Raw genomic sequence first — 12977 nt, 5'->3', positions numbered from 1 at the left:
CCCCAAAATTGTATTTGTCAGGCTGTATCTGTCTTTGGAACACAAATCAGAACCACAGCTGAGAGCCAGCATAAGACACTTAGCTGTCCTGGAGGGAAGCGAAGGCTGCAAAGCAGCATAAGAAACACTGGTTAATATTAAAAGTATCTCTTTAGTTCATTCAGCTATTGAACACAACTGTAAATCAGTCCCTGACCAAAGTTGGTCTACCAGCTCACTAAACACATGCCAGTCACAGTAAGCTGCCTAGTCCATTTATTTCTTTCCTGTGCTTCTAATAAAGCAGTGGCAAAACACAGAGAGAGTATATCCAGTAATTCTTAAACTAAGTTTGCACCCACAGGACAGCACACTGTATTTTACAGCGCCACAGGAGCTAAATTAACCTTGTCTCTGTGGTGACTAGACCCCACTTACTGGAGCAGATGGTTCAGAGGAGGAGAGGCTACGCTGCCACACAACTGCCACAGAACAAGGCACTGAGCGGGAGACATGCCGCAGTGCAAACACCAGAGCTGAATAGCTTCTGCCTCATCCAACAACCATGTCATCAAGAGGCACTGCATTCTCTCGGCACTCAGAGCTGCTGGCTGACCACTGAGAAGTGGAACAGAAGCAAGGAACTGTTTTGCTAGCATTAGTAAAGTTCAAGTTATCTTGCCATAAATGGTCTCATGAACACTAAAGTGCGAGCTACTACATAGCACAGTGACCGCAGCTACAGCCAGATATCCAAGCCAGCTGGCTGTATCTATGGTCAACACAAAAATTTTTTAGACAAAAGCTACTTCTCTTCACCCACCCCCATTTCACTGTCTTCTCAGGAAGTAAATTTTAAAACAAATCACAGAATCATAGCATCATAGAACAGTTTGCGTTTGAAGAGACCTTAAAGATCATCCCATTCCAACCCCTCTGCCATGGGCAGGGACACCTCCCACTAGATCAGGCTGCCCAAGGCCCCATCCAACCTGGCCTTGAACACCTCCAGGGATGGGGCAGCCACAGCTTCCCTGGGCAACCTGTGCCAGTGCCTCACCACTCTCATTGTGAAGAAATTCTTTACGTACGCAGCCTAGGAGCATCTTTTTGAGTATTTCTATTAAAAAAATAATTTAAAAGGTGTTGTTTGATGACAGCTTTATTTGATTCCTCTGCAGGTTGTTTTCTGAACTGAGTACATATGGAAACCATGGAGAATGACAGAACAGCCAAGCTGACCTCAGAAAAGTTCAGCAAGGCCACTCAGAAAAACTGCTGCATTCTACATCAGAATATTCGTTCTAAATCTGAGGGAACTTAAAAAACACACGTTCTCCCTGCCTCACTCCTGACCTAGGTTATTCAAATATAGCACCACTACAAACAGTAGATGAATAAACAAAACTAACATATGCACACTCTTAAAAATAAATTCTTCAGATTATGGAGTTCAAAAAAAAAAGCAACAATCAACCACAACACCTCCACTGGACACAGTTTGGTCTTAAGGAGGTATATATTTTTTTAGTATCTACTTATGTACACATACACACAGAAATATATAGAGGTATGTTTATTTCACCTTTGTTTCACTTTTCAACTTTGTTACTCAAGAACATCTGAAAGTCATAAAACTTGCGATGTTGCAAAAGAACTCAAAATGCAGTAATACTCCTTTTAATCACATCCCCAATTTCAAACAAGTTAAAGAGCCAGTTAAAAATCCCACTAGCCTAGCACACCAGTAAGGTTTACAGGGAAGGCTGTGATCTTATCCTACTTGAACTTCCAGCTCATGCTGATTATGCACCTATGAATCTCATTCTCTGACATGGACAGTGACCTTTACTGGAATAAAAACCAAAAGGATGATCAAGCACTTGGCAGAGGCTACCCAGGGAGGTGGGTGAGTCACCATTTCTGGAAGTATTTAAAAGGCGAGCAGATGAGGTGCTTGGGTACATGATTTAGGTCTTTGCCAACCTAATGATTCTTAGTACTAACCCTCTTAGAAGACGTTTCAACACTGGACTTTTGTTCTAAAGCTCCTTATAAGCTCAAGCTACTATAGCTTCTACTACAGTCTATAAGCACTTGACCTGTCACACGAAGAGCATCATATCAGCTCATATATGACTTCAAGTAGAAAAATACTCATGACACTCCTGCTTATGCTAGGAAATGTCTCAAGCAGTGATGCCTTTTCATACATTTTATTGAGCTTCATCACAGCAGAGATCTGACAGAAGGAAAGAAAAATAAAAGAATAACTCAGAAACCTAGGCAGGCCCTCCTTGTCTTCTTTTTTAAAGAGTAGTACCCACAGAGCCAGAATCAGTTCTTAAAACCTCTGCTCAATAAATCTACCTGCATAAGGAACTGTGTACTTGCAGCCATTTAGCAGCTCTTGGCATTTATAAGTTGACCTGAGTGTACTCATATCTATTAACTAACATTTGTAAAATATCATTTTCATTTTTCCAGGTAAATCAATCCCTTTACCCATCACTTAATCAACTGTCATTTCAAAAGTTCACACTTATCAGCATCATTCTGACATGTAGCTGCCAAGACCTTCTGCAGTTACCTAGGTTGGTGCCCCAATCACCTTAGATACAGGTAGCTCACTCCACTGTACTTTCACCTCACTACTTTCATCTACATCATTCTTGAGTCTTTGAATTACCTTTACAAAGCAACTTTCTTTGCAATAAATGGTAAAAAGAACCTAATATAGGATTTCACCTCTACAAGGCTTTATCTACAGAGAGATAGGAGTTATTATCAGCATAATTACAGAGTGCGGCAAATTTGCAACGCAGCCCTTTATTTCAGAACATTTACCGAGAGCATCATCTGTAAAAAAATGCAGATTATGTTGTTAATGATGTAAAACAGAATGAGATTAAAAAAACCCAAAACCAACAAGCCTCCCTCAGCAACTTCGATATTTAATTTTCATATCCCAGTATTCCTGTACTCTCCTTTATGATAAATCCTAGAAGCCTTCAATTCATGCAGCTATACTAGAGGTTCCTTAAGAGACTAAAACAGATATATTTCACACTTCCTGATTTTCCTCATTCATAGCTTTGTTAAACCCATCTAAAGAAAGCCTATTTGTCACGATTTATTCTTTGAAAGCTTCCAAAGCTGCTTACTGTTCATGGTTCTATCATTTCTTCTGACAGAGGCTGTGGGTCACATTATCCCATCTGTTGCTTTCTTAATACACTAAATAGAAATGCCAAAGATCCCTCATTTCCATTTTTGTTAACTGCCACGTTCGCTTCTTCTAGTTCTCTGAAACCCTCCTCCCTCTTCTAGACATTAAGCATCACTCCAGGTGCTTCTATGTCTGATGTCAATGATTCATGACTCTTCAGAAATAATTGTCAGTATTTTGTTCCTAGTCAAGTATATGTAACATCCAGGTTATGTTTTCTCATACAGATATATTTATGGTGACATTTCATTCTTCCAAGTATGCTGTTTGCTCACACCAGCTTATAACTGCCTTCACTGTATTCTCCCCTACTTCTGGATAGACTATCTGCTTTCATTTTATTTTTCTTCAAAAGAGATATAACATTTATTTATATCATCTCATTTAGAATCATAGAATAACCAGGTTGGAAAAGACCCACAGGATCATCGAGTCCAACCGTTCCTATCAAACACTAAACCATGCCCCTTAGCACTTCATCCACCCGTCCCTTAAACACCTCCAGGGAAGATAAATCAACCACCTCCCTGGGCAGCCTGCGCCAGTGCCCAATGACCCTTTCCGTGAAAAATTTTTTCCTAATGTCCAGCCTAAAACTCCCCTGGCGGAGCTTGAGGCCATTCCCTCTTGTCCTGTCCCCTGTCACTTGGGAGAAGAGACCAGCAACCTCCTCTCTACAACCTCCTTTCAGGTAGTTATAGAGAGCAATGAGGTCTCCCCTCAGCCTCCTCTTCCTAAGGCTAAACAACCCCAGCTCTCTCAGCCGCTCCTCATAAGGCCTGTTCTCCAGCCCCTTCACCAGCTTCGTTGCTCTTCTCTGGACTCACTCCAGAGCCTCAACATCCTTCTTGTGGTGAGGGGCCCAGAACTGAACACAGGATTCAAGGAGCAGTTTCACCAGTGCCGAGTACAGAGGGAGAATAACCTCCCTGGACCTGCTGGTCACACCATTTCTGATACAAGCCAAGATGCCATTGGCCTTCTTGGCCACCAGGGCACACTGCTGGCTCATGTTCAGTCGGCTGTCAACCAACACCCCCAGGTCCCTCTCCTCCAGGCAGCTTTCTAGACAGACTTCCCCAAGCCTGTAGCACTGCATAGGGTTGTTGTGCCCCAAGTGCAGGACCCGGCACTTGGCCTTGTTTAACGTCATGCCATTGGACTCAGCCCAGCAATACAGCCTGTTTAGATCCCTTTGCAGAGCCTCCCTACCCTCCAGCAGATCGACACTTCCACCCAGCTTAGTGTCGTCCGCAAACTTGCTAAGGGTGCACTCGATGCCTTCATCCAGATCATTGATAAAGACATTGAACAGGGCTGGACCCAGCACTGAGCCCTGGGGAACCCCACTTGTCACTGGCCTCCAGCTGGATTTCACACCATTTCCCACCACTCTCTGGGCCCGGCCATCCAACCAGTTTTCCACCCAGGAGAGTGTGCGCCTGTCCAGGCCAGAGGCTGACAGTTTCCAAAGCAGAATGCTGTGAGAAACTGTGTCAAAGGCTTTACTGAAGTCCAGGAAGACCACATCCACAGCCTTTCCCTCATCCAGCAGCCGAGTCACTTTGTCATAGAAGGCGTTCAGATTAGTGTGGCAAGACCTGCCTTTTGTGAACCCGTGTTGACTGGGCCTGATCAGCCGGTTTTCTTGCATGTGCTTCATGATAGCACTCCAGATCACCTGCTCCATGACTTTCCCTGGCACTGAGGTCAGACTGACAGGCCTGTAGTTCCTTGGATCCTCCATTTACTGTTGGAAATGCTTGCCATGTAGTGTTCTCCATCCCAAATGATTTTGGGAATCCTTATGTGCTTACTTCAACAGGAACTTCTTCCTCTCTTTCTCATTCTCTCCCAGACTTAATAGTATCTTCTCCTTTGGTTGGCATCCTGCTCCCAATGCAAGCCATTGAGAAGGATATGGGCTCAATATTAGAACCATTCCCAAAGGATTCAGTGAGTTATACCGAAATAACGCTTTTGTCTATGAAATTTAAATGCCTTCAGATTGCATTTGACTCTTACCTGGCTGGATCTGGATAGATCGGATGTTCTCGGGACCCTGCTCCATCGTAGCGAGATAATGAAATGAGGGAAGACTCCAGCAACCTCCTAGAAAGGAAAAAACAAATTATGAAGTCAAGGACCATTCAGGAACATCCCCCCACATTTATGCCCTACTTCCTGAAACCTCTTAAGATTATTTCTACCATCAGCGTGGAGAATTCTGCAAGAGTGAACCACTCACTGATGGCATAAGTGTTTTTACCACACAACTATTCGAAGTGTAATATTCTCAGTGCACAGGAGAAAACGTCTCAAGTAAGAAAGAAGAGTGGCCCCAAACCCACCCCCAAGTTTCAACAGAACAATGCAGACACTACTTCTCCCTGGGAGAAACGTCACCCCAATCTGTCAGGTCCATGAACACTAATGTGGCACTGGCCATCTGTAAAAATCTTACATACCAAAGGTGGCTGCACAGGGAATGGACCAAAGAGCACAAGACAAACAACACACCTCAGCATGTGGACTTTAAAGGGCACCACTGGTGTTTACTCACAGCAAGATATTAAATCTTAATATCAAGGCTCAGAAAGAGAGGTTTCCAGCTACAAAAAAGAAATGTTCGTTTCCTCTGAATCTTAATCAGCCACAGGGAGAGATATCAAATGTTCACTCAAGAAGTAAATGTATGCAAATGCAGCCAGACACCTTGAATATGTGAGAAGCAAGTCTGAGTCATGAAGGCAGCCGAATCAAAAGTGTATAGCAGGAACATGTCCTCCACTCTGGCTTCTACATGCACATCTCTCTAGCTTCTTGTCATAAAGCAGAGGATGGCATTGTTTCAAGACTGACTCATTCAAGCCTGTTCCAGCCATCAGATTAACACAAGAGAGATGATTTTTTTTGGGGTGGGGGGGTGGGGGGGTGGAAAGTGGAAAAATCAGCTGTCAAAGTTGATAAAGCTGCTGAGTTCCCTTTCAAGTCTTTTCATCTTGGAACTCCTGCTAAATTTTGTTTTCCAGTCTTTGTAAGTTAATGAAAACTGTTGTGGTTTGAAAGTCAAAGAGGTCCAACACTACATCTCTTCTATTTGCCCACACACAAAACTGGCATGAAAAATCTTAACCTTAGTCTTAGCCCCACACTCCTAATTTGCAGTTTGCATTGTGATGCAGGAAAGCAAGCATCAACACAGGAAGCAGGAAGAAGGACCAGATATAATCCACTCCCAACTTCCCATTTCTAGCCAGATAAAGACAGTAGAAATGCAACTGAAACGTGTTTCTTCCAGCAGCAGCCTCCTCATCAGAATGTCAAGACAAATTTTTACTGCCTTCCAGCAATTAAGAAAAAAAAAAATAATCGATTTTATGTTATAAATCTAGAACACAGAAAACAACAAGAGATCACTCCAGTTACTTGGAAAGCCACATGTCAGCTCAAGAGGCTCAGGACTCAGTACTTGTGGCAAAGCATTGGTACTCTACAGAGGCAAGAAATCCTGTCCTTTCCAGCATGAAGTTGCTTGACAATCATTTGTCTTACCAAAGAACAGTTATTAAATCTCTTAAAATCTGAGATTAATTAATTCCCCAGGTTACTGAGTCAAAAGCTCTAACCTTCAACACTGCTGGATATTGGGAATCGCTTGGTTCCCTAGAAAGCTATCGCACTTCAATTCTGCCTTACCAAACCCCCTCTCCTGCTCTAAATATGTAAGTCAATATATGCAAAAGCAGCTAATCCAGAACAAACAATGCAACAGCTTTATAAAGTATACCTTAAGTCCTATATCTATGAGGTATTCCTACCACCTGCTTGCCAGACTAACCTGATCGCCTTCTATGACAAAGTGACTCGGCTGCTGGATGAGGGAAAGGCTGTGGATGTGGTCTTCCCGGACTTCAGCAAAGCCTTTGACACAGTTTCTCACAGCATTCTGCTTGAGAAACTGTCAGCCTCTGGCCTGGAGAGGCGCACACTCTCCTGGGTGGAAAACTGGTTGGATGGCCGGGCCCAGAGAGTGGTGGGAAATGGTGTGAAATCCAGCTGGAGGCCAGTGACAAGTGGGGTTCCCCAGGGCTCAGTGCTGGGTCCAGCCCTGTTCAATGTCTTCATCAATGATCTGGATGAAGGCATCGAGTGCACCCTTAGCAAGTTTGCAGACGACACTAAGCTGGGTGGAAGTGTCGATCTGCTGGAGGGTAGGGAGGCTCTGCAAAGGGATCTGAACAGGCTGGACCGCTGGGCAGAGTCCAATGGCATGACGTTTAACAAGGCCAAATGCCAGGTCCTGCACTTGGGGCACAACAACCCTGTGCAGTGCTACAGACTAGGAGAAGTCTGTCTAGAAAGCTGCCTGGAGGAGAGGGACCTGGGGGTGTTGGTTGACAGCCGACTGAATATGAGCCAGCAGTGTGCCCAGGTGGCCAAAAAGGCCAATGGCATCTTGGCTTGGATCAGAAACGGCGTGACTAGCAGGTCCAGGGAGGTTATCCTCCCTCTGTACTCGGCACTGGTGAGACCGCTCCTCGAATACTGTGTTCAGTTCTGGGCCCCTCACCACAAGAAGGATGTTGAGGCTCTGGAGTGAGTCCAGAGAAGAGCAACGAAGCTGGTGAAAGGGCTGGAGAACAGGCCTTATGAGGAGCGGCTGAGAGAGCTGGGGGTGTTTAGCCTGGAGAAGAGGAGGCTGAGGGGAGACCTCATTGCTCTCTACAACTACCTGAAAGGACGTTGTAGAGAGGAGGGTGCTGGCCTCTTCTCCCAAGTGACAGGGGACAGGACAAGAGGGAATGGCCTCAAGCTCCGCCAGGGGGGGTTTAGGCTGGACGTTAGGAAAAAATTCTTCACAGAAAGGGTCATTGGGAACTGGAACAGGCTGCCCAGGGAGGTGGTTGAGTCACCTTCCCTGGAGGTGTTTAAGGCACGGGTGGACAAGGTGCTGAGGGATATGGTTTAGTGTTCGATAGGAACGGTTGGACTCGATGATCCGGTGGGTCTCTTCCAACCTGGTTATTCTGTGATTCTGTGATATATAAACTGCTATTATTCCTTTCTAGGGGAAAGATGGACAGATTAAAACTAGCCAGAAGGGATATTCTATCTATTCAACCAGCTGGCCCCTTTCTAAACCACTGGCTCAGAGTTCAGAGACTGGGTTTCTGCCACTGCAACACCAACATGCTTTTCAGAAGTCTGCTCTTCAGAGCTGCTCAGGCAGTGCACTCCAAAATCAGAAGTTTGCAAGCAAATCTACATACAACACAAATGGCTTGTTAGATGTCATTTCCCCTGCAATGCCTACATGTCCTGATAATGGACACACAAATAATCAAACTTATCATTCCTGTCAAAAGTCTTGGCACCTACGCACTACACATGCCACCCTCTTTCCCAGCCTTTCAGGGTCTATCAACTAAATGACACAGTAAGATCAAAGCCATGAGGGAAGATGACCACGATATGCTGCATGGCCCAGCAGGCTCTGTCAGAAAGGAGTCTCCAGCTATTCTCCAGCCATATTTCTCTTCCCACTTTTGGGAAGGCTGGCAATGCCTAAGAAGAGCATCAACTTCGAGGGATCACCTTTAGAAAGTAGCCACCAGCTGCACTGAAGGAAATCAAAAAGTACATCAGCCACAGGGTACCAGGAGAGTGTGGAAGCAGAAGCAGGGCACATGTCATTGTAAACTGGTGTGTGTCTGCACAGGAGTACCACTGCTTGGCTTGGGAACAACACTTTGGGGAATATACAGTTCTCATCTTTACAAACCATCTGACCCTTGAAATAAATACTCAAAGAACCTTCCTCTACCAGGTACCTGGCACCTCAGATGAGAGTTGTTATGTGTTACCTAAATAAAACACAAAGTAACAGTTGTGTGAGCCACAGGATGATCAGGTACCTGGGTAAACAGTCTTCCTATAGGACTCACGGCCTCCTGATTTTACCTGAACAGCCTGCAACTCCACCCTATGAAGCAATAGGAGCTGCTGCTGCTTTAGGAACACCTCCTTCACCAGAAGGGCTCTCTAGGAAGACCAGTAGTTACAGGATTGTAGGGAGCGGGAAGACAAAGTCCATGAAAAGCATTCCCTAGGACCTTCTCCGACACTGCACTGTTTAAGTTAAGCAGCCTCAGCTAAGATGGCCTTTCCAGCAGAGCCTTCCATGCCTGCCAAGACCAAACTCGGCTCCTGCACTACCTGACAGAGACACACAGGCCACATACTAGGGCCACATTCAGCTAGCATGGACAAGCAGTTAACAGTAACTGCTAAAAGTTATAGCTGAATTTAAGCCTGATTAGTCATTCTCAATCACCCTATAACTGTGCCTTCTCAGATCCCAGAGCAATGAACAGGTAACCAATAAATACATACAGTGCAAATAAATACATGCAGTAGGAAAAAACAAAGCAAAACAAGGCAACATGCAATCATGAGATCCAGATAGACCATCTCTGTGCTTATGCACTAGAGAATAACAAAATTTGTACTGAATCCAGAGTACTAAACACAAATAAAATGTATTATTTAACCAACTCATTCTAGACTGAGCCCTTGAGGCTCAAGTTACAGATCCAAATGTATTTGGTACTGACAAATGGGTTCAATAATACACTGCTATACACTCAATAAAGTGTCTCATCTGTGGCACCGGTAGTATAACCTACTGTCCCTCAAGCAGGCACAGCTAAATGTTTTTAAAGTGAGTCACACTGCTCCCTACCTGAGGTGCCACATTCATAGCTTTTGCCACCCAAAGTCCCAGAAAAGAAATACAGACTATTTGTTTCCAGTAAACCCAAAGTCTAAGGTAGCCCTACATCCTACCATGGTAAAAGCTGAAGTTGGGAGCAATTCTGTTAAGGAGACAAACATAATCTATAGATGAACAGAAGCAGCTGTTACAGGCAACTGCTAGCCTGTAAACATCTATGCTTCCAACAGAGAAGCACACAAAGAGAGAACAGAAATGCATATTGCTTGCATCTCCTTTTGAAACCTTTCAGCAGATCATGCTTGACTCCCAAATCCTTTCTGGAGCTTACAGCACCCGCTTCCTCTCCCACACCCACCATTTTTGCTACCCAGATATATAACAGGCTAACGTTAGGCTCTGTGGAAGCGATTGCTCCACTGTCTCTGTCTAGACAATATGAAATTGTCACAAATGACATCTAAAGTACAATTAGAAAAGAAACTGCAATTTCCCCTCTCCTCCCCCGCTCACTAGGGTGGGGGAGGGAAGAAAAATCACACATTATCATCCCCCAGATTGTCAGTCAATGCCACAATGATGAAGCTTAACTCTGTTCACCCTGAGAAACACTTCTGGCCCAGCTTGCTAAAACAGGAGGAGGGGGATTGTAGTTTTTTGTTGGGTTGGTTTTTTTAAATTAAAATTACTGTAAGAAGATATAAATTGTCTCCGTTTAGCAGCATTAAGATCTCAGCAGACTTCTTTTTCTGACAGACATTAGTAGCTATGGAACTGGCATTCCACACTCAGTTACCTCGGGTCTGTAAACAGCAGCAATCACCAGTGAGGGGGGGATGGAAGCAAAGGTGAAGTTACAGGAGGTCTTTAGATAAATAGAGAAAGAGAGTGCATGCATGCAAGACACTACAAGCAGAAAAACGAAATGTCTCAGGAATTAAGCAGCTGAATGCCTGAAGCTGCAGCTCAAGGGGAAAAAATGTCATAAAGCAACCTTCTCACAGCACATCAGTTATTGGACTATACCCACACTCTTCCCATGGGGGTGAGGATCACCACCAAAGCCTCTTGGGACAGAGTGATTCATCTCAGCAAGCTTTTAGAAGATACTTAAACACAGCAAATTTAACTTCTCAGTAACAGTTTCTACAGATAAGCAATTGCTACACCACATCTTAGATTTGCTCTAACAGCAGACATATTACTGAATAGTGCTACTACAAGTGACACTGAGGAAAGGGCTTTCCTCCCCATGCAAAAGGAAGGCGCTAGCAAACAGCACTGAGGCTTAGTTTCCTTAAAATCAAAAGGGTCTTCAGTCAGCTGCCATCTTCTTAAACTGTTGCTGCATACCAACAACCAGAGCAAAACACTACAATGAAGCACTCCAAGGAGAGCAAGCACACCCCTCCCATACTCCCAGCCTTCAGCTATGAAGAGAGCTTAAGACAGAGCAATTAGTGTTATCCTTTAAAGCTGAAACATGTTGACAACTCTGGCAGCTTCTGTGAGTTTCCTCCTCTGGTTTGGTATCTTCCCTGGAAAGGCTTTTGTACTCCCTACTGCCCACTTGGAGGGGAAAGTACTGCACTACTTCCTACTACATCCCTTTTTCAGCCCTCCAGTTTAGAGCCAGCAGTTGTCCTGAACAGTCATCCCTAAGGATGTGCTCCCACAGTTCCTTATATAAATGTAAAGAACAGTAACAATTTACAACTAGATTCCCTTCAGCCATCTTCCTCTTACGGCAAGGCAACATTTAAGCTAAAGACAATTACAAAGCTGAAGCATGAAGATAGCTGAATGTTCTCCAGCTGCCCAATAACACTGCTACCATGCTCCCTCAAATCCTAAGCTCAATTATTAACTGTTAACAAGCCCAATTATTGCTTGGAGATCAATTATAGCCTTGATAGAACACAAGAAAACAATTCTAAATAAAAATCTCAACCCATGCAATCCAGTAGATTGGGTTTTTTCCTCTTCCCTTGTCTCAGAAGAATATGGAAAAATTATTTCAGACATCTCTGCATTTTGCTGCCTACTTTCAAAGAGCAAATTGAAATCACGTACACAGAAACCATTCACGCGTTTTGTTTCATAGCTTCATTTTCTGTAAGAGTTTTGTAGTTCTTGTCAAACAGCAAAACACTATTTCTATTACCTGTTTCATATTCAAGCTTAAAATAAAAAAGCAATCAGTATGCAGTTCTGAAGATTGCCTGAAAAGATGATTTCTAAAATTAAGTCCTTAACATAATCTGCTCTGATACCTCTAAGCTAATATTTCTAGACTGTTTCAGCTTTCACATGGTTGTGGTTAGGCATATTTAGCCTGGCATCAAAACTAAAGTATGATAGGTCAGAAGCTAATAATTAGAAGGAAAAGAAACAGTAAAAAAAAAAAAGTCAAAATTTTCTTAAGACAGTTGTAACCATCCCCAAGACATAAATACTCTGAGAATTTCATTACTGACAAAAACCTCAACAAGCGCTTTTGCAGTTCTCTGAGCTAGCTCCTCCATTCCCCTGTTTACTTCTTTCCACAACTCATCCTCAGTGAGTAATGAGAGTTGGTGGCTGACTTTCTTATGAGTATGGAAGCCCTGTTAGGCATTCTTTTGATCACCTTAGTGTTTTTAAAAGTTATTCCACATAATTAAGGCCCTTTGCAAGAAAATTTCCTTTCTTTAGGGAAAGTAGTGACAGCAAAGATGCAATATGTGATCTCAGATACGTTACAAACACGTCCTTTGTAGAACACCAGCCTGTTTGTGAGGAATAACTTGTGTTAGCTCTGAAGGGCAGCCAGGGACAGAGAAGACATCCTTCCCAGCTGAAGGTGTGGAGCTGAGAGAAGCAAGTTTGATATAAGACAAAAGTTATTGCAAGAAAATTTCCCCCCTTCCTTCACTGATTCTGCTGAAGAATCCTGTAGAAAAGCCATAAGGATCTCTCAGTCAAAAAACAGACAGCAGGTCAGGTCATCAGCCAGAATGGGAAGGAGTGCATTTGGGAAGGAGTACAGGGAAG

At 43.8% G+C, this 12977-nt stretch overlaps 1 protein-coding gene across 3 annotated transcripts in view; it reads right to left on the bottom strand.

Annotated features, from left to right (window-relative positions):
* The window catches only part of AMBRA1 (autophagy and beclin 1 regulator 1), a 139306-nt gene that overhangs the window by 96369 nt on the left and 29960 nt on the right, over positions 1-12977 (bottom strand). For all 3 annotated transcript variants that reach the window (XM_069858031.1, XM_069858032.1, XM_069858033.1), the window contains one exon: positions 5234-5320. In XM_069858031.1, coding sequence (XP_069714132.1) covers positions 5234-5320 — 87 coding nt within the window. The remainder of the gene's footprint in view (positions 1-5233; positions 5321-12977) is intronic.

This window comes from Phaenicophaeus curvirostris, chromosome 5 (assembly GCF_032191515.1).
Source record: "Phaenicophaeus curvirostris isolate KB17595 chromosome 5, BPBGC_Pcur_1.0, whole genome shotgun sequence".
Classification (NCBI taxonomy): Eukaryota; Metazoa; Chordata; class Aves; order Cuculiformes; family Cuculidae; genus Phaenicophaeus; species Phaenicophaeus curvirostris.
The sequence above is the reverse complement of the archived record's forward strand: the minus strand, read 5'-3'. Positions and strand labels throughout refer to the sequence as shown.